The sequence below is a fragment of the Myotis brandtii genome, unplaced genomic scaffold (assembly GCF_000412655.1).
Source record: "Myotis brandtii unplaced genomic scaffold, ASM41265v1 scaffold240, whole genome shotgun sequence".
Lineage (NCBI taxonomy): Eukaryota > Metazoa > Chordata > Mammalia > Chiroptera > Vespertilionidae > Myotis > Myotis brandtii.
The window spans coordinates 3,210,259-3,231,161 of NW_005359064.1; the positions used below are offsets into that span (position 1 = coordinate 3,210,259).

Here is a 20,903-nt window from a genome sequence, read left to right on the forward strand (position 1 = left end):
CTCCCTGGCCAAGCCTGGCAGGCCTCCAGGTCAGGGCTGACTCAGCACCTGCAGAGCTCCCCAGACCACAGTGGCTGTAACAGAGAAGGGAAGACAGTGATGATAACACGCTGATTTGGAGCCTGGAGTTTAGGAAAATAAACTTCACAGGGCCTCAGAGCTAACGACTGGTTCCATGAACTCAGAATGTGAATGGGGAAAAGGCTCAGAAGGGCCTAGATCAGAGTGGGTGCCATGTTGATTTTTTTTTTCATTGATCTTTTTGAGAGGAAGGGATAGGGAGAGAGAGAAACATCATGTCCTGTCTGAAAATGATTCTCTAGACTTTCCCTCTGCTTGGGCAACAGTCTTCTCTCATATATTCTTGTTTTATTTCTGGTTTATTACACTGTACAGACCACAACATGTAAGATTATTTGTATAACTACTAAACCCAGGTATATGCCCTTGACTGAGAATCATTGGTCAGCTGCCTGCACGCCCCACACTGGGGATCGAGCCCCACAACCCCACATGTGCCCTGACCGGGAATCAACCTGTGACCTCCTGGTTCATAGGTCGATGCTCAACCACTGAGCCACACTGGCCGGGCGCCACACTGATTTTAATTGGGGCTGCAGAGGCTGTAGTCTGTGGTAGGAACAGTAAGAGGGGGTCTTTCTAAGAACAAGGCTGGTGGAATGGGAATGTGGCCTGGCTGAGCAGATCCACCCCTGCAGCCGCAGCCACAGGCCTGGTGCCAGCTCCTGGAGACCGGGGTCTTCTCTCCGCCAGAGACCGCTGACGGTGAAGGCAGCTGCGGGCGTGGCCAGTGTTCAGTGAGATGCCGTCATTTTATTTGAGTGGCAGTTATCCCCCTACCATCAGAGAGAGAGAGAGAGAGAGAGAGAGAGAGAGAGAGAATGAATCAGTGTGAGAGACACACATCGATTGGTTGCCTCCCACATGCACCCTGGCCCAGGCCGGGGAACAAACCAGCAACCCAGGTAGGTACATGCCCTTGACTGAGAATCAAGCCCATGACCCTTTGGTGCACAGGCCAATGCTCTAACCATTTAGCACGCTGGCCAGGTTGCCATACGTGTCTTTTAATGCTATGAGTAGTATATCGTCCAACTTTGTTCTTGTTTCTTTAATATGTTTTTATTGGTTTTTAGAGAGAGAGGAAGGGAGAGGAACAGAGAGATAGAAACATCAATGAAAGAGAAACATCACTGATTGTCTGCCTCCTGCACACCCCATACTGGGGATCTAGCCCACAACCCTGACCGGTATCGAACTAGTGACCTCTTGGTTCATGGGTCGATGCTCAACCACAGGGCCACGCCAGCCTGGCTCGCGGTCCAACTTTGTAATTCCTTTTAAGTTTTCATACAGTTGTAGTTCTGTTTCACGTTATTTAAATAAAATTCCACTTGTAATTTCTACAGCGACACCAGATGCGGGAGAAGATCCCAAAGTTACAAGAGCCAAGTTCTTTATAAGGGATCTGTTTTTGGTAAGCAGTGTTATTAACTCTGTTTTTCTACCCCCTTAGAGTGTTATTGTTCTCTGCAGTTTGCAAATGCTGACCACCACTGAGCCAACCAGCCAGTGGCTGCCTTTTAAATGTGTGCCCTGCCTCAGCTGAATCCTAAGCTTCCGTGGCCCGAGCAAGGCAAGGTGCCTTGGTTTCCAGCTGTGTGTTCAATAGTTGGACACTCCCTACAGCTGTGTTCCCTGTCAGACAACACCCCAAGCCCTGAGTCTTTGATCCAAGTGTTGCCCAGGTTCTTCTCTGAGAATGAGGGGTGGGGCTGCGGTCCCATGTGCCCCTGGGCAGGTGGCCAGGAGGCCCCGCAGCACAGACACCCCTCTTTTTGCAGAGGATCAGCACAGCGACCGGGGACGGCAAGCACTACTGCTACCCGCACTTCACCTGCGCGGTGGACACGGAGAACATCCGCAGGGTCTTCAACGACTGCCGCGACATCATCCAGAGGATGCACCTCAAGCAGTACGAACTCTTGTGAGACGCCGGGGTGGGCCGCCTCCTGGCGCCCTCTCCCCCCTGCCCTCCTGTCCACAGCCCATTCCCAGACTGCCCGCCAGCCCCAAGCCCAGTGTCTGTCCTGCTCTGTGTCGGCTCCCGGGCGTGACCACCAAGCCTCTGGCTACCTCTGTTCCCCTCAGGTTTGGTTTGAAGCTTTTGTTTTCATTGACCATGACGTTCCCCACCCTCCCCAGTTTGTGTCACTGCCAACCATCCGCTCTCACTTGGGTGACACTGCAGTGAGATGTCTCTAGGTGGGGCCCCTTCTATTCATCTAGTCAGTGATTGATTGATTGATTGATTCATTAAAAACTTGAGAGATGGCGGAGAAGCGCTCTTCCCCCCCAGTTATCCAGCAGGACTGTGAGATGCAGGGTGCCATGGCTCCCCGATTCTAGCTCTATGAAGCTGCAGGCGGACAAGTGGCCACCGCTTCTGATCTGCATTAGCCCAAGACTCAGGAGGCCCCAGGCCACAGAGTGGCAAGAACACCTTTTCTCAGTCATATTTTGAGCCTCTGCTAGCCTCAGGCATTTGAATTAGAGCTACTTTGAGCCTTTGCTTTTTAGGCAGAAAACCTACCACCTTCACTACTGCGAAGTGTGTCCCATCTGAAAATGAGTCTCTAGACCAGTGGTTCTCAACCTTCCTAATGCCGCGACCCTTTAATACAGTTCCTCATGTTGTGGTGACCCCCAATTTCATTGTTACAAATTGAACATAATTAAAGTATAGTGATTAATCACAAAAACAATATGTAATTATATATGTGTTTTCCGATGGTCTTAGGCGACCCCTGTGAAAGGGTCGTTCAACCCCCAAAGGGGTCGCGACCCACAGGTTGAGAACCGCTGCTCTAGACTTTCCCTCTGCTCGGGCAACAGTCTTCTCTCATATATTCTTGTTGTTTTATTGCTGGTTTATTACACTGTACAGACCACAACATGTAAGATTATTTTGTATAACTTCTAAAGAAAAATCCTGGTAGATCTCTGTGCCTTGATTATGGCTACACCTATAAAAGCAACGTGTTTTTATTGTGCTGAACAGCTAAGTGTCTACGTGACCTGCCGCTTCTCTAAGGAAGGGAATGAATGGTATCTGTGGAATTTAGAACATTTTATCAAGGTAGGACTTTGAAAAATACTCCTTGACTTTAAAAAATTACATATATATATATATATATATATATACACACACACACACACACACACACACACACACACACACATATATATAAATGTATAATACACATCAATCTTCCACATCTTAGAAATAATGCTTACTAACATCACAAGCTCCCTTCAGGGAACACAGGGATCCAAGATGTTTTTTCTCTCCAGATAGTATGTTCCTTGATTATTTTGCTACTTAAGGATGTTTGCATGTTCCCTGCGTGGAAATGGGTTGACCATTCCAACTGTCAAAGCTTTTGAGCCACTTACTTGACCACAGGTTCCATCTTAAACAAATAGGAAGAAAAAGACAAGAGGGTGTCAACGTTTGTGTCTTGGATTCTTCCTAGGAGAATCCAAGGATGGCACTTCCACTTGCCTTTTGAAGAAGAAATGTGACAGACCTTTTGTTTGAAATATAAAGTCAACATATATGGCTGTTTCTCAAACTTGAAAGATGTGCAAATGCAGCCTCAAAAGTTCTGGCACAGTGTATCTAGAAAGCAAGAATCACTGTAGCAGAGACGTTTTCTATTCTGGCCGCAGCCACAGCTTTGAGGGTAGTGTCCGTAGGTCAGAGATACTCTGTAACGGTGTCCAAAGTTGTAGTTCAACAGTACAAACCCAGAGAAGTGACAGCCTAGCCTACATTACTTCATTAATTCCCTTTTTAGTCTTCTAGTATTTGTTGATATTTTAAAGTCTACTCTATAATATAATTAGCATTTTTATAATCCTTTATAAACTTATCCAATGTTAAATACTACTAGTTTAACATGAAAGGATGACTACTTTATAGACAATCAATACAACAAACATTTTATTTCATTATCACCGAATTCCTGCTCCCCTCTCATCCTTAACTGTTTGATAAAACTCTCAGTTGAACTGAGACATCTAAAGCAGAACTTATTTTCAGTTTCCATTGCACTTTCAAAGTAAAACATGAAAACTGAACAGAAAACCCCCCCACAAAAAATAAAGGCATATATTGTTGCATGCATTACTATTACTCAACAATCCTCCTGTAACTAAACTTCCTATTTAAAAGTTTGGTTGAAAAAATACACACACACAAAAACAAATCTGGCTTAAAATTACCTATTTATTTTTAAATACAAAAAAAACACTCCCTCATCCATTTTTCAAATTTATTTTCATCATTGACAGGCATTAAGTTCCAACTTAACAACTCAGTCTGCTAGAGAGAAAATTACCCTGATTTTAAAAAGTCTGTGTAGACAGTATATTCCTCCTCATGTCATCTGTACTTTTATTTTCATTGTACAGCTTTATACTATATAGGACTTTGAGAACAACGTCGTAGGAGGACAGAAACAAACCCAATGTTTGGTGTGTGCACACCTAAGCCCCCGTGTGCCGCAGGGCTGCTGGCTCCCTCCTGGGGAAGGAAGGCCTGTCCAGTGCATGCAAGTGATGACGTTAATACATAGCATTTACATATTGTACAGATACAATCTTTGATTCCACATATATTTGAAAAAAATGAGAAAACAGACTTGTCGTAGAGTACATGTTCCACTTTCATAGCATGAGAACAGTACAATCAACTATTTATTCTGCAGTCCTTTGCATCCATGATATAGCATTTCTGTGATGTGCATCAAGACAGTCACCTTGGGTCTCATCTCCCATGAGCACTGCCTGAAGTTCAGTTTCTTTGGCTTTGGTATCGAGTACTAAATGCAAAAAGTCTCCTGCTCTTCACACTGTCTTAAATTTTCTGAGCAGCTTATAACCAAAAAGAACAGGCGAGGCTACAAGTCCAAGGTGAACCAACATGAGGACCACCAGGAACCCCGCCGCTGCACAGTACGTGGTCAGAACCGTGTCCTCCAAGGGAAGGTAGCACTTGGCCAGGGCGTACTCTGTGGGCGTCATGCTGCCCTGGAAAGGAAACGAGAATGTTATGCTGCAGAGAGCGCTCCATGCACAGCTCCCACACGACAGTCTCTTACACACACAGCAGCTTCCCTGGCTTCCTTAGGTGAGGCAGGGAGCAGCCCTCCCCACCTGGGACTTAAGGAGGCACATCTGCAGCCTACACAAGCGGTGGTGAGAAGGAAGTCAGGGGTTCCTCCACCACCCGAGAGATACTCAGAGGGGCACGGAGACTTAGAGCAGCGGTCATCGAGGAACGGGAGTGCGAGGCCGTTTCTCATGCCTCTTGATGCTAAAATGAGCAATCTGTCGCCTAGATATACATGTGTCAGAGGCATCTCAGTGGCTTTCTTTTTTTTTTTTTCTTTTTTCTTTTTTGTAGACATATTTGCTATGTGGGGTGACAGTGGGGAATGTTTTCCTTTACGACTTTGAATTTGACAACATGAGGTTTTCCCCATCTTTTCATGAAGTACAAGTCCCTGGCATAAAAGCATTAGGCACTGGATGCGGCAACCCGAGGGCAAAAGAAAGGAGCTGCAACATCAGGTGGTCGCTGATTGAAACCACCTCAACACGTTAAGCGCCCAGCCAGTTCTGTCTCCCGGATGGAAAGTATAGTGTCAGTCACCGGTGACTGACTGGGCGCTTACCGTGTTCATCGACGTGTGAGAGCTGCAGCATTTTTCTGCCAGAGCACCTGGGCCCGTTTGGAAAATAAGACAAGGAAGCTGCACATAGCTAATGAAGTAAGGACCCTGTTCCCTTAAAAAAGTAAACACAGAGTCTCATACCGAGGACCTGCTGTCCCTGAAGGGTAAACCACTCTGCAAGCGGCTCCTCCCGCCGCCCCTCGGGAATAATGGCAGGCAGGGGTCAGACAGGGGGCAAGTGTGCATGTGGGGTGGGGAAGTTTCTGTATGGCTCTTGTATATTTTTACAGATTGCAGCAGTTGATAGTTGATTACTGTGTTGATTTAAATACTTATGAAAGCTTTGAGACGACAATAAATGTTCACGTTACCATGATGAAACTGGGGTTGTTTCTGTTCCTCCAACTGAAAGACGGCACGCTGAGCTCGGGGACGCCGGCCCCGTGGAGCACCTCGCAGCCGCTGTGCGTGTGGCCGCTCAGGATCAGGCGCGGCCGGAGCCACCACAGCAGCTGCGCACAGGGGACAGCGACAGGCGGTTAGGGCTGGCCCAGAGCCCCGCCGGGCCCCGCCCTGCTGACCCCATTAAGTTAGATCCGAAATCCCCATTTCGTGGACTGCTCTGATTTTCCCTTAAAATCCCTGGGTTTGTTCAGATTCTATTCAAAGTAAGTTCAGGCTCCTAGAGAGAATCTGTTCTTCTCCTCTCCGATTTCACTGTATAAATATTTAATACATTTATCTCATAAATATGTTTATATGCTATTATCAATAACATTATATAAATATACAGTTAAGAAAGAGCATTTTAAGTCCCTAAAAGTTTAACTCTAAGGTCCATTTACATTTCCAAATACATTTAAGTTGGTGGGAAATTTCTGAATACAGACTAGCTGAGACTGTCATTAACTGGATATTAGCAAACAGAAGTGGATTTACTGGGGGTGGGGTGGGAGGAACAAAACGATGACATAAAAATCTAACATACCGCCAGAACCCTCCCTCCGTCCCTCCGTCCCTCCGTCGAAACTACAAGGGTCATCTGTCCTCCCTTGAGAGCCTGGCGAGCTGCCCAACCTTTTGTGAGGCCTCCCGAGAAAGCACGTCATAGCGCTCCTTAAAGGGGATGCCCTTCTCTTCCGGAGGCGCGGCGTCCTCCCCGGAACAGTTGGCGTCGCTTCGCCGATAAAGCGGGAAATGCTGCCCGGGGTTGAGAGAGGAGTCAGCGTGGCTTCACGGGACCCTGCGTGGCCCTGCCCAGCACCCGGAGCGGTTTCTCCCCACCTCACCTGCAGGAGGACGGGGGCCGAGGCCGGCAGCGGCTGCCCCTCCCCACACTGGCCGGGGCGCTGCTCCTGCCGGTCAGAAATCAGTCAGTGACCTGGCAAGCCCAGTGTCGGCTGCATGGCAGGAAGGGGAGAGGGAGCAGAGATCCGCTCGCCGTGCCCGCAGGACACCCAGCACTGAAGGCACCTGTGCCCCTCGGGTCCCCTCCTACCTCTCGGGAGCAGTTCAGCTTGTGAGAAATGTCCATGAGCTCAGCCTCTGCTTCAGAGCAAATGTTGCAGCCATCCCCTTCCAGGGCGACGCTGTTGACCATCACAAAGCTGAGGCAGAGGGAGCAAGCGGAGAGTCAGGGGCTTCCCGGGTACCATCTTCCTACAACATTATCCCCAGGAAATGGAGCGAGGCAGCCACAGGATGAAGGAACTCCCAGAGCAGCTTTAAATCTCAACTCGACTAGTCTGTGTGTTTAGGCGGGAGTTGATATTAAGAAAACAAAATGGCATTACGGGGAGTGGAGTCCAGGATGTGGTGAAAGGATCTGTAACCCAGAACTTAGGAGAAATGCAAGCGTGCAGGAGCTCTCAGGACAGATACCACTAAGCTCAGCATGTGTCCCTGGGCAAGTTACTTAGCCTCCTGGTGCCTTACCTGCAAAACAGGGATATGAATAGTCCACCCATGCCATCGGCTTATTGTGAGAATTAAATGAAAGAATACAACAGAATAGAGCCTGCCGCTGGAAAGTGAATGTTAGGCGTTGTTATTACCTAACGTGAACTATGGGCAATGTTCAGTGACATCCGTGTACTCAGCAAACAGGCAGGGCTGGGGCGTGGGGGTGGGGTGCTGGTTAGAGTTGACTGGTATGGATAATCCCACACCAAGCCAACTACAGTTCTCCTTGGCAACCACTTTAGTTCTGTTCTCTATAAACTCCCATTAAATTTGTTTTTATTTCCTACACACACATCAACTGGGCATGAAGAAGGTACCTGTCGTAAAGCTTGCATGAAATGTAAAGAATTTTAGAGATGAGGAGCTGACTGATCAAATGACCTGAAATATGATCGGGGTATTTAGTGAAAACTTCTTGAACTCTAGGCTCAGGGAGAAAAAACTCTGTGTCAAGTCTCCATTCTGACTCAGGTAAGGAAGCTACTAGACTCTGCCCTCCAGGCAAAGGGGGGGAACCAGGGCGTCGGTGGAGAGCCCACTGACCCCTGGTCCCTGGGGGCTGCACACAGATCAGATCATTTGATGGGCCCCTGAGCTGCTCTGGCCAAAGCCAACAGAGTCCTGGATGCCACGGGAAGGATGTGGTCAAAACAAGGAAAACTTCCTCTCCCGCCTTTTCTCTTCCCACTAGTCCGCAGCTAGAATATGTGCATGTACCATCGGGTCCACTGTGCTCAAACACACACAGACCAGAAGGGTCAAGGGACTGCCCTGTGGAGGGGGAGCTGGTGCTGATGGTCAGACAAAGGGTTAGGAAGCTGTGATCTAAAACTCAAGGCTGAGGGGAGTGGGGGATAGGCTCAGAGCTACAGAGCACAGCGAGCACACTGGCCGTCCAATCCTAGGACACCGTAACTACAGGAACATCCTGTATAAAGGAAATAAGTAAATTTTGAACAAATAAAAAATACTTCTTTACAAAGTGGACTGGTGAAATTTCTATCATCCACAGATGGTGCTGACAGAAAGAATAAAATTCCCTCAGTGGCCAGGCAAAGTCATAGACTAACCAATGCACTGGATTGTCAGGGAAAACTAGGGTGGTGACTCCGATGGGGACCATCAACGAGGATATGAGGCACTTTCATCAGAGACTGTAAACCAGGCCCAACAGACCATGGGTCTGACCCAGCATGGCAGTCACCTTTGAAAAATTAAGTTCCCAAGGACTAAAGGACATAAGAATTCACAAATACTCACTTAATTCCTTTCCATGAAAACAGCCTTTCAGGGTTAAAAACTTTCTCAAATCGTTTTATCCTGTATCTGTTCATCCTACATTCAATTGTAAAAAGAAACATTTTTCAGAACAAGCCATTTTAAGTTTTTTAGGATATGTTCATTGATTTTTAGAGAGAAAGAGAAACATCCACGTGAGAGAAAAATATCAATCATTCGCCTCCCATATGCGCCCTGACCAGGGATCAAACCCGCAACCTAGGAATATGCCCTGACTGGGAATTGAACCTGCAACCTTTTGGTGTAGGAAACAACGCCCCAACCAACTGAGCCACCCGGCAGGGGCAGGACAAGGCATTTTAAAACCTCTTAAGAGTTATCATGAACATACACACAAAAAAACCTTTCAGGATTTGAGCCCCAGACAAGCATTGTTAGTTCAGAGCTCCATTTGGCCCCAGGTTATCAAGGTGCAACTCTCAGCTCCACTACGCACTTCTGAATAACCGTCAGGCCTATGGCAAGTGACTTAGTCCCAAGGGCCTCCGCTTCCTCACTGGTACAATGGGTAAAATAATAGGACCAGGGTAAAGATTAAATGAGTTAATGTGTGGAAATAAAGTGCTTAACACAGGCAGGCACATGATAAACACTATATAAATATTAGCTATTCAAGTTTTTATCATCTTGTTTTCTGAGTCCCAAAGAAAATAACTGGCCACTAAAGGCAAGTTTCAAGTTAGAATCACCCAAAGGCACACACAAACCATTCATTTAAGAGTCTGTTGAGGGTGTACGATGCACCAAGGCCAAAACCCTGGCCCTCCTGGAGCTTACACTTCAGAGCTTACACTTTATACAGATTCCCTCCACACAGTCCAAATAAGGCTTTCCCCTAAACTGTAGCAGGTTCGAAATTACAGTCAGCAGGAGTGCTCCTGTGGCCATGCTGTAGTGAGCTACTTACTGGTAGTGGAAGCCAATGTCATGGTTGCCAACAACTACCTTCAGCTGCACGTGACCTGGGTGTCTGAACATTTTCTGAAACCTCTTCACATCATCCGCCCAGGCCTGTGGGATAAAATGGTCACTGTGAGGCCCAGAGAACCTTCTCTTCTTCTCTGTGGCTCCCCATTTTGATGGTGAGAAGTTAGTGCCCCTGTCCAAATCCGATGTCCATAAAGCTAATGTAGAACTTAGAATGTCTAATTTTATGTCAAACTTCTTTTTCCAAAACTAACTTAATATTTTAATTATTTAATTTGATGCCAACATTTAATTAAATGCTATACTCATCTTAAAAAATTAACTGGCAACCCTCTCCCCTCCCCCCCCAAATATTTGGTTTATTCAGCTATTTTTTTAATATCCCCTGAAGGTGACACAAGGACCCCAGCTTGGGAATCACATCAGATCTGGACATGTTCTAAGAACAAACTCTTGGGAAATGTTAAGTAAATTCATGCATCTCCACCAAGACAAGGACAAGCATTTAGCATTTCACTGTGGCCACAGCTGAGGAAGTGAGGCCTGATGACATGGGGGAGAAACAAAATCTAACTATTAAATCTTGAGAATTATGTTCATATAGTTCTCATTTTTATTAAGCTTAAAAATATCAAGTGGATAACTCTAGGGTCGACAATACCTAGTTGACTAGAAATCAACTTTATCCTAAACGTTTTAAGTATGGCCCAACCTAGGGAAATATGCTGTATAGAATCCTTCAGTGCATTTACAAAGACTCCACTCCAACAAATAATATTTAGAGTTAGAATAATATAAAATCAGAATAACATAAAATTAGAAAAACATAAAATGTTGCCCTTAATTTGGAAAAGCAACATGATATCCAATCTCATTTTATAACTAGTTGCTTTTTACAGATAGCATTTCCATTAGCTCATATTTAATTTTGAACTAGATGATAGCAAACATTGCAACCTATAAACACTGGGTTTCTATCACATCTGGACCAAGACTTTCTTTGTACAGCTTTTGGGTTGTCCTGTGAAATACCAATGGATTTTAATATCTTCCAAAAACCATTAGTGACTAAACTTTTATAACTAAGTAGAAGAAGAGCTCGTTTTAATTATTACTAATTCCAGAAATGTAAAAAGCAAGGCAGTGACAGCTAAGGGGAGAACAGCCTCTCTTACCATCACCTCAACACCCCACAGAGGCCTCAGGACCCCTGAAGGCAGAGGAGCCGAACACTAAGCCCTCAGGGCTCCTTCGGCACCTCCCCTCAGAAGAAAGGAAATAAGAAGATGGTAGCAAGTAACTTATGTAGCACAATTCTTACAAGTTAGTGGTTAAATAAGAATGTAAAGCCAAATTACATTTCACTGTGTATTCTGTCATTTTGGTGACAACTGAAATAGCATCCATTTGCTAATTTCCCCCTTTAGAAAGAGGTTCATGGGAATGTGCATTCCAACAATGTCTGGCTAATGGGCATATTTCCTACATAGACAAATATGAGATTAGTCAACCTAACTCGAGATATCAGACACAGACCCTAATAAACTTCAAGACAGAGTATACATTGTTAATATTAGTATTAAGCAAACTTCCAACCCTCACTGACATTGCTCCATGCATTTGCTGGGCTGCCTGTACAGGACGTGAAAGCAGGATTAGGGTGCCAGGACTGAAGGGTCCTACCTGGGGGGAGCTCCACTTCCCTTCATCGAAGATATCTCCCAAAATGAAGACGACTTCCGGCTGCAACAACCACAGAGCCGTCTGGAAGGCTCTCTCCATCTGCCATTCCCTAGAGGCCAGTGGAAAAAGGCATCAGGCTGTTTCTCGGGTGGAGCCCACATCTGTCTTATGGGCCATTGAAAAGGGGAACTAAATGGTCCCATTCTCCTTCTTCTCTGGCCCCATCCTCGCATTCGCATCCACTGCCCGGAGGACCAAAGAAAGAATCCCGATTAAATGTGGGGAGCAAAGGCACCAAAGGGGAGTCAGGCTGCCCCTCCCACACCTATCGAAGGCTGACTCCTCCGATGGTACCCACAGACCAGGCCCCACACTGCACCCCGAAGCCAACACTCAGTCATGAGAGCCCCGGGGATCTGAGAGCTCAGTGCCGCTGCCAGAGCTGCCCAGTGTAGACTGATTCTGCACGACACCGAGCAGGTGACAGCATCTGCCTTAACTTCCACTTCGCGAAGGAACCTCAACTTCTTGCCTTCGGAGTTGGGGGGAGACAATGAGAGAAGCACACTCGCCAGTATCACCTTTAGGTGAGCAAGTGAATGTAAAGAGCCTGGAGCTGGAACCTGAGGAGCAACGGCTTAGCATCCCAGCTCCACCCACTGGCCAGCAGTGAAGCTCTGAGAATGTTGCCTGCTCTCTCCAGTTCCTAGTTTCGTCGTCGGTTGGTTGGAACGTCATCCCATACACCAAGAGGTTGTGGGTTCGATTCCTGGTCAGGGCACATACCTAGGTTACAGGTTTGATCCCCAGTCAGGACAAGTACAGGAGGCAATCAATCAATGATTCTCTCTCTACATGAATGTCTCTCTCCTCTCTCTCTCTCTCTCTCTCTCTCCCTCCCCCCACCACCCCCAGCCCCCTTCCTCTGTCTCTAAAGCTGAATAAAAACAAATTGTCGGGTGAAGATTTTAACAAAAGATGTTTAAGATGATAACTTTTATGTCATGTGTATTTCACCACCATTAAAATTTCTTAAAAGCCTCCTGTGGGAAAACAGATGGCGCTGGGCAGGTCTAAGGTGGAGACAGGAGCTGATCCTCCCCCAGGAGGCAGCCACAGCTGCTCTGCTCCTCCTGCTCCCAGAGTGGACCAAAACCAAGCGAGCTCAAAACGCACTCCAGTGCCTGTGAGGGTCCGCCCCGCCCAGGGAAAAGGGAAACATACCTTCGCTGACCACAGCCATGTGCTGGGCGTTGCTGTGGGCATTTTCTTCACACAGCCTGAGGCGTTTCTCAGGTGAACCCAGATACAAACAAAGGAGGCAGAGACAGGCTCAGAGGGCCCTAGTAACTTGTCCAAAGTCATGAGACTCAGACCCAGACCTCCCTTCCAAACTCTGGGTCCTTGTGTATAACAGATGCTCAGTAAATAGTAAGTTCAAGGAGAAGTCAACTGCCCCATGTTTTCCTGTGAGAGGAAAATAATGAATAATCCTGAAGCTATTCAGCCTGGCCAGTGGGGAGAGCACTATACCTTTTTGCCTACAGAATTTCAGAAAGATTCCTGATGTTAGCTCCTACCTCCGTAATTTGTCTAGCCAGTGGCCTCTTACTTCCCCAAGCAAGTGGGTATCGGCCAAAAACATGGCTTTCAGGACAGGTTCGGGAGTCTCTTGTTCCCCGCCATGGGCTGGAGTTTTCACCTCGGGCCAATTACACCGAAGGATCACTAAGTAATAGATTAAAAATTCACAAAACAGAAGCACGGAACAGACAAAAGCTATGAGTTTCAACAGCAAGAAACTCCTTCTCTTCAACAGATGAAAATTCAGCCTTCCAAACCCAAATCGGAAAGCAGCCATTTTCTCCAGCCCAGGAGCTGCCAGCAACCACGAGTCAGACCCATCAAAGAGTCACCACGAGGAAACTGTCGAATCCCGGGGAAGGTGCAGACGATGTCCAGGGCTTAGCCATGAACCTACAGGGAAAAGGGAAAGGATTGGGTTATGGTTCTGCATTAAGAACTAATGAGCCCTGGCTGGTTTGGCTCAGTGGATAGAGCGTCGGCCTGCAGACTGAAGGGTCCCAGGTTTGATTCCGGTCAAGGGCACATGCCCGGGTTGCAGGAGGCTGCCGATCAATGATTCTCTCTCATCATTGATGTTTCTATCTCTCTCTCCCTCTTCCTTCCTCTCTGAAGTCAATAAAAAGAAAATTTTTTTAATGAACTAAAGAGTCAGAATTCGATCTACATCCCCAACTGAACAAATGGTCCTCTACTCTTACAATGATAATATGTCTGATTACTGATAACCAGGTAGGCTGGAATAACGCTATTAGAATTGCTGCCCACTCAGCTGATAAAACTTTACCACTACTTTGGAAATCATTAAACAAAAATCAATCAGATGGATGCTTTAGATAGCAGACATAAGGGAAAGTCCACAGATATTATTGAAGTGTAATTTGACTCCTAAAAGGAGTCACCCCTCCAGGACCTTAAACCAATAGGTCGTCATAAGCCCTTTGTAATGTGTTGGTGTGACTTCATCATTTTTCTACACTCTTTCCACACAAAAAAGTGACCATTCACACACAGTGTGCTTCAGAGACCCAAGCAATGCCTTTCCCTCGCTCTGGGCTCAGGAGACAGGGTCTGACAGAGCCACCATCTCTGAATACTGCATTCAGATTATACATACTTTCACAATATGGGCTTTTCATCTGCATATCAGCCTTGAAACTCTGGGTGGCCTTCTGTAATAAGACATGTATGTGCAGTGGTTCTCTAAGGGAAACGTTAAATGTTTATGGATTCATCTGAGTCATAGATGGACTTTGCATCCTATAAAGAAAGCATCTATTTTTGACACCTCTGAAGAGAAAGGTTAATAAAAGGATGGCCTGAGATACGCTATAGAGGTGGCATTCTACTGAAGGTTGCTCAGCTAATGCTCAAGACAAGCATTTTCAAATGGACGATGACCTGGAGGCTGCAGAACACTCCAGCTCTGCGAGCAGTGCCAGAAGTCTGGGCAAAAGTAAGAGGATAAATCTTAAACGTTGTCACCACATCAAAAAAGCTAACTATGTGAGATGATGGATGTGTTAATTAACTTGATTGTGGTAATCATTTCACAATCTCAAATCATCACATTGTATATTTTAAATATATACAATTTTATTTGTCAATTATCCCTCAATGTAGCTGGGTAAAAAATAAAAATTAAAAATAAACTAAAAATGGGCCAAAGACCTTAACAGCCACCTTTCCAAATAAGTACATGAAAAGATGTTCCACATTATATGTCATCGGGGAAATGTAAATTAAAATAAGATGTCACTACATACCTATTAGAATGGCCCAAATCCAAAAGACTGGCAACATCAACTCTCATTCATTGTTAGTGGGAATGCAAAATGGTACAGCCACTTTGGAACACAATTTGGCAGTTTCTTATAAAACTAAACAAACACTTACCCTATGACCCAGCAATTGTGCTGCTTGATATTTACCCAAGTGAGTTTAAAGCTTCTATCCACACAAAAACCTGCACACAGATATGTACAGCAGGTTTATTCATAATTGCCAAAACTTGGAAGCAACCAAGATGTCCTTTAGCAGGTGAATGGATAAACAAACTGTTACATCCAGACAATAAACTATTATTCAATGCTAAAAAAAAGAGCTATCAAGCCATGAAGGAAGCATGGAAGGCCCTTAAATACACATTACTAAGGGAAAGAAGCTAATGCCAAAAGCCTGCATACTGTATGATTCCTCCTATATGACATTCTGGAAAAAGCAAGACTATGAAGACAGTAAAAAGATCAATGATTGCCAGGGATTGGGGGCAGGGGAAGGGGATTGGGAGGGAAGGGAGGGGGGATGAACAGGTAGAACACAAATTATTTTTAGAATGATAGTATAACAGTGGATATACATTGTTATAATAGTCATTATACATTGTTAAAACCCATAGAATGTAGCCCAGCCGGTGTAGATGTTTCTTTCTCCCTTCCTCTCTCCAAACATGTCCTCAGGTGAGGATTCTTTTTTAAAATATATTTTATCGATTTTTTACAGAGAGGAAGGGAGGGGGATAGAGAGTTAGAAACATCGATGAGAGAGAAACATCAATCAGCTGCCTCCTGCACACCTCCTACTGGGGATGTGCCCGCAACCAAGGTACATGCCCTTGACCGGAATCGAACCTGGGACCTTTCAGTCCCCAGGCCGAGGATTTTTATTTTTTTTTAAAGTAGAAAATGCACCACTTCTTAGAAGGTACATGATTGCTGCTCGGTGGCACACAGACAATGAGCCTAACCAACAATGAAAGTTTAAAAAAAAAAGCTGAGAAGCACGTAGCTAAAGAAAAATGACTGATATTATGCTATTGTTCAAGAATGGGTCTTTTAAATTATATATTGAGAGAATATGTATTTTTTTTTACAGGATGGGGCAAAAGTAGGTTTACACTTGTTCGTATGAAAAATAATCCTATAAATAATAATATAAGAATAAACTGTTTTCCATTCTCAGGACTGTAAACCTAATTTCCCCCCACCCTGTAATTGTAAGACACGTGTGCAGCATTGTTCTGTACTGCCCAACACATAAGAATAGTAGCTGCAATCCATACTAGAGAGCAAAATATTTTATCTATTGACTGATTTTTAACTTCAAATTTGTTGAATATTTAAATTCCTTCCCTCACCCACTCCAAAGCATTAAAAAAAATGTTTACATTCTGGCCGGTGTGGCTCAGTTGGTTGAGCTTCCTCCAGTGCACAAAGCAGTTGCTGATTGCAGTCTGCGCACATGCCTGGGATAAGGGCTCAATCCCCGATAGGGGGCGGGCAGGAGGCAGCCATCCGCGTTTCTCTCCCTCTCCCTCTCTCTAAAATTCAATAAAAACATATTTTTTAAATGTTTACTATGCACTGACCTGTAATTTTTTCGTGTTTGCTGGTTATCTTAAATATATTATTACCACAATGTCGTCAAGGGCTATTTGTGGTTAAAATTTCTATCTCAAATGGTATTTTAAAACAAATGTTTTTTCTATCTATATCATAAACTAAGAAGTGAGAAACCCCTACGATTTAATAACACGGGTCTTACTTAAGTAATAGTGATTTCCCAGCAAATAACTAATACTGTGGGTGTGTGTTTTTTTTCTAATAGATTAACTTGCAATCTTAAAAGGGCAGGGAGGTTCCAGTTTGCAGAAACAAGAAATAGCAATTAGCCTAGAAGCATAAATATTATCACACGGTTACGAGGATACCTGTACAATCCCACTTGCACCGGCGCTCAGCACGACACAATGCAGACGGGAAAGCCCAGCACCCCAGGCGAGCCGGACCCCGACATGTCCCCTGTCCTCCGAAACCGGCCGAGCATCCCCGACGCTTCCTGTTCCGCAACGTGGCCGGGCGTGTCACGGGCGCCCTGGAACCCCGCCCCTGCGACCTCAAAAGGCGGAAAAACCCCCAGAAAAGCGCAGAGAGCGCACGGAGGAGAAGTCACTTGGGCACGGAAAGGCCGCTAGGACGCAGATTGCCTCCGGCCAGGCCGGGGAACGGCGGGCTCGGGGCTGCCATGCGCAAAAGGCGGAAAAACCAGCCCCGGCCCGCCCGGCCGGCACCCACGTTCTGGAACTGGGGCTCCGGACCCCGCTGGCTTTGCAGGCAGAGCGGGCTGGCCTGCGACCCCGGGAAGGGAAGCACAGTCCGGGCTCCTTTGGCAACTCCAACGACAGATCCAAAGAAAAACAACATATACACGCGGCTGCTCCTTCCTCAACGACTGGTCCCCGCTGCCATCCTTACATGTCTTCTAGGCTGAGTCCTGAGTCCTGCCGCTCCTCCGAACCCCTGGGAAGTCGCTGCAAACGGGTGCAGGCCTGGGACAAGAGCAACCCCCCCAGAAAAGCGTAGGGAGCGCACGGAGGAGAAGTCACTTGGGCACGGAAAGGCCGCTAGGACGCAGATTGCCTCCGGCCAGGCCGGGGAACGGCGGGCTCGGGGCTGCCATGCGCTCGGCCCCCCTGATCTAGCCAGGCAGCCGCGGAGGCTGGAGTGATCCTTTCTTTAATGTACGACCTCCTGCAGAGCCCCAGCAGGCCGGCTCCGCGGGCTGAGAACCACCGCGGCCCAAGGCGCACCTGGCGGACTGTGTGCGGGTCCCCGGGAGCAGCCCTCTCGGGGAGGCGAGTAGCTCTGGCCTCATTGTGGCATTGTCCCTGGGATCGCTGGCTCCCGCCGGAGCGGATCGCGGGAGGCGAGTGGCTCCGGCCTCATTGTGGCGTTGTCCCTCTGACTGCGAGCTCCCTCTGCCTTCCGCCCGCTACACCGCGCTCCTGGAGGTCCGACGCTGTGTCTTTCATCTTCGACTTCAGGGCCTGGCAAAGTGCCTTCAAGAAAAGTGTGATGAACAAATGAGACGGTCACAGGGACTATTCTGGGGTTTCTTTCTGTTTTCCTTTAACTCATGTTACTAATGTTGTAACAGTATAGCATAGCTCCATCTACTTTTCAAAGTTCTTTCACATTCATTATCTCAAATAATCCTCAAAATAAGCCTTACTGTAAGTCAGCAGGAATCATTGTGTTACAAGAAGTAAATTGCAGATCAGAGCAGTAATTCAGAGTCTTCCAACCAACCAGGCCTGGCATGTTTTTGCACATCTATGAGTATAGTTAATGTACTGAGACGCAATGTGAGAAAATCATATAGAAAGCAACCAGCAAAACGCCTGATATATGGTGAGTAAACAGTAAGAGGTAATTACTTTATTAATTAAGAATGTCGTAATATTTTCAAATATGTCCAGATGAACAATGTTAACATCACCAAAACTGGGACAACCAGACTCCATGTGCACATTGATATGCAATAGGAAGTATGCAGCCTCACTTCTAATGTATTCCCACGAACTAAAAAAGAAAAGGAAAAAGAAAGGTAAGCCCAGTTAAGCCTATAATTAACTACAAGCTTAAGGAAATGTAGTAACCAAATGAACATATTATGGTACCCCACCAGGAAGCAATCAGCCTATTCAGAATGTGGGAAATTCTACAGACCAAATGACCCAATTTCTTTATTCAATAAATAGCATCAGAAGCAAAGGAAGGAGGGTGGGAGGAGATCTGTGATAAAGCAGGCTTGAGAGACAGACACATTAGCCAAATGCAGTTTGTGGGCCTTGTTTGGGTTATAATTAAGATAAACTAGTTTTTTCTTTGTTTGTGTGTGTGTGTGTGTGTTTTTTTAAAGAAAGAAAAACATTTTTTAAAAGCCTGGGACACTTGGACATGGAATGGATACTAGATGAACTAAAGAATGGCAATTTTGCTATAATAATGCTCTTGTGGTCCTGGATTTTTTGTTTGTTTTTTTAAATATTAGAGAAACATACTAAAGTGTTTACAGGCAAATTATATGATTTCTAAAATTTGTTTTAATACTCCAGGGGGAAAAAATAGGAAAAAAAAAACAATATTAGCAAAATGTTGTTAATATATGTGGACTTGTTTGTTTGTTAAGCCTTGAAGGAGAAAGGAATTTCCCAGATATAGGGAAAGAATGTGCAGCAGGAAGAACATTCCAGACCAAACTGGAAGCTTGCGATATGCCTGGAGACAATGGTACACGTGGGCATGTGGGAAGGGACTGGAAACGAGGTGAGGCCAAAGCAAGAGACGCCTTCAAGTTTATTCTAAGGACATGGATTTTATTCAAAAAGCAATGGGATGCCCCTGAGAAATATTAATTAGCCTGTGGCAGGATTAGCTCTTTTGACTGCAGAGTGGATATGCACAGGTGAGGAATGGAGCCCAGTTAAAAGACATTGCCACAAGGCAGAGTGCGTGGTCTCTGGACAAGGGCAGTGGGTGGGGTTGGGGAATCCAAAGAACTTGTTGAGGCTGTGGGGGTGAGTGAAAATTGGTACCACCACTTTGAAGGGAGATCTGTCCCTATCTATTGAAACCAAAAAAAGGGAACAGTCTATGACTCAGAAATGTCACTTATGGTTACTTACCCTAAGAAGAGTATTTGTTCAGTGTTGTTTGTTTAAAAGAATCGGACCAACATGTTCATCGGTAGAGAACTAGATAGAGACTGTGACATTAAGAGGAATGAGCAGCACCTCTGTATAACAAAATAGTTCTGTCTCCAACACGTTCTATTGTCACCGGCGGTGTTGGCAGCAAAATTGGACCTCAATTCTTGAGTTCAGCAAAGAAAGAATTCAGAGCTCAGAAATCAAATGGTAAGGGAAAGTTTACTTAAAGTTATAGATATAGTAGAAGTGAACCAGCTGGGCGGTGTAGGCTCAGGAAACAAGTTACAGAGGCAAAAGAAGGACCCTTGGAGCTTAGGAGAGAGAAAGGCAAAGGTACCTCACCTGGGCGGGGAGGGGGGAAGTGAGGAGGAGGAAGGAAGAGGCGTGAGCGTGCTCCCTGGAGGGACAGCACACCAAAATGTTGTCCCCATCCTAATCTCTGGACCTGTGAATAAGTCACCTTAAATGGCAGAAGGGACTTTGTGCATGTGCTGAAGGTCCAGGACCTTGAGGTGAGATTATTCTGGATTATCCCAGTGGGTCCAATTTAATCACTTGGGTTCTTACAAGCTGAGAAACTTTCCCAGCTCTTTCAGAGTCAGAGGGAGCACAGAGCAAATGGAGTCCACCCACGGGCAGGGTCTGGCTAGGGCCCACGAGTGGGAACGGAGAAGGCCAGGCTGAGAAGGCCAGCCATCCAGACCCCCACACAGGAAGGGTGCTCTCAGGGGAGGGGTGGGGACAGAGAGGAGTGCAGATGTGGGGCAAAGGGCTGGGGTGAGGGGGCAGCAGGAATCCAGCTGAGAGTATAGAGTTCAGGGGCTCAGTATTTCTGCAGGCTAAATAGTGGTCAGATAAATAGTTGGTATTGTTAACAAGTCATCAGGGCCACGTTGTGAACCTCCAAGCCAGGTCCTTGATTGGCCCTGTCTGTCTCTTTAGGGAGCGGAGGGCCAACAGCATGGCTAATTACAGCGTTTCCTGAGCCCGGCACCAAGACCCTAGATCACCGAGTTACTTGCCAGTTGTGTTTCCTTAGTGCATATCATAGTCTGGCCATGATTTTGAAGCCTGGGAAGTTTGCCAATAGGAGACTATACATAGAACTATTTAACTCATGGTGTTTGCTCTGGATGCATAGCAGAGTCTCAAATCATTTTTTTTAATTAAGGGGAGGGGGAAAAAGAGAAAGGAGA

At 46.0% G+C, this 20,903-nt stretch overlaps 2 protein-coding genes across 9 annotated transcripts in view; one reads left to right on the forward strand and one right to left on the reverse strand.

Moving 5' to 3' along the window:
- GNAL (guanine nucleotide binding protein (G protein), alpha activating activity polypeptide, olfactory type) overlaps positions 1–2,719 on the forward strand; it is an 87,712-nt gene extending 84,993 nt beyond the window's left edge. For all 5 annotated transcript variants that reach the window (XM_005866901.2, XM_005866903.2, XM_005866902.2 and 2 more), the window contains 2 exons: positions 1,431–1,498; positions 1,866–2,719. In XM_005866901.2, the coding sequence (XP_005866963.1) occupies positions 1,431–1,498; positions 1,866–2,012 (215 nt within the window). In that variant the 3' untranslated portion in view covers positions 2,013–2,719. The remainder of the gene's footprint in view (positions 1–1,430; positions 1,499–1,865) is intronic.
- A 1,625-nt stretch (positions 2,720–4,344) lies between these two features.
- Positions 4,345–18,019, reverse strand: MPPE1 (metallophosphoesterase 1). 4 transcript variants are annotated; one of them, XM_014540270.1, is made up of 10 exons: positions 17,806–18,019; positions 13,214–13,610; positions 11,634–11,742; positions 9,931–10,034; positions 8,985–9,059; positions 7,261–7,369; positions 7,052–7,117; positions 6,840–6,962; positions 6,134–6,274; positions 4,345–5,115 (listed from the first exon to the last, which is right to left on the reverse strand). In XM_014540270.1, the coding sequence occupies exons 2-10, from the start codon at positions 13,492–13,494 to the stop codon at positions 4,933–4,935; spliced, it is 1,191 nt and encodes a 396-aa protein (XP_014395756.1). In that variant the 5' UTR covers positions 13,495–13,610; positions 17,806–18,019; the 3' UTR covers positions 4,345–4,932. The 4 variants fall into 4 exon arrangements, with proteins under 4 accessions (XP_014395756.1, XP_014395755.1, XP_005866967.1 ...); XM_014540269.1 differs by having other exon boundaries at positions 17,424–18,019; XM_005866905.2 differs by lacking the exon at positions 17,806–18,019 and adding an exon at positions 16,927–17,232.
- Between the last annotated feature and the right edge of the window lie 2,884 nt (positions 18,020–20,903).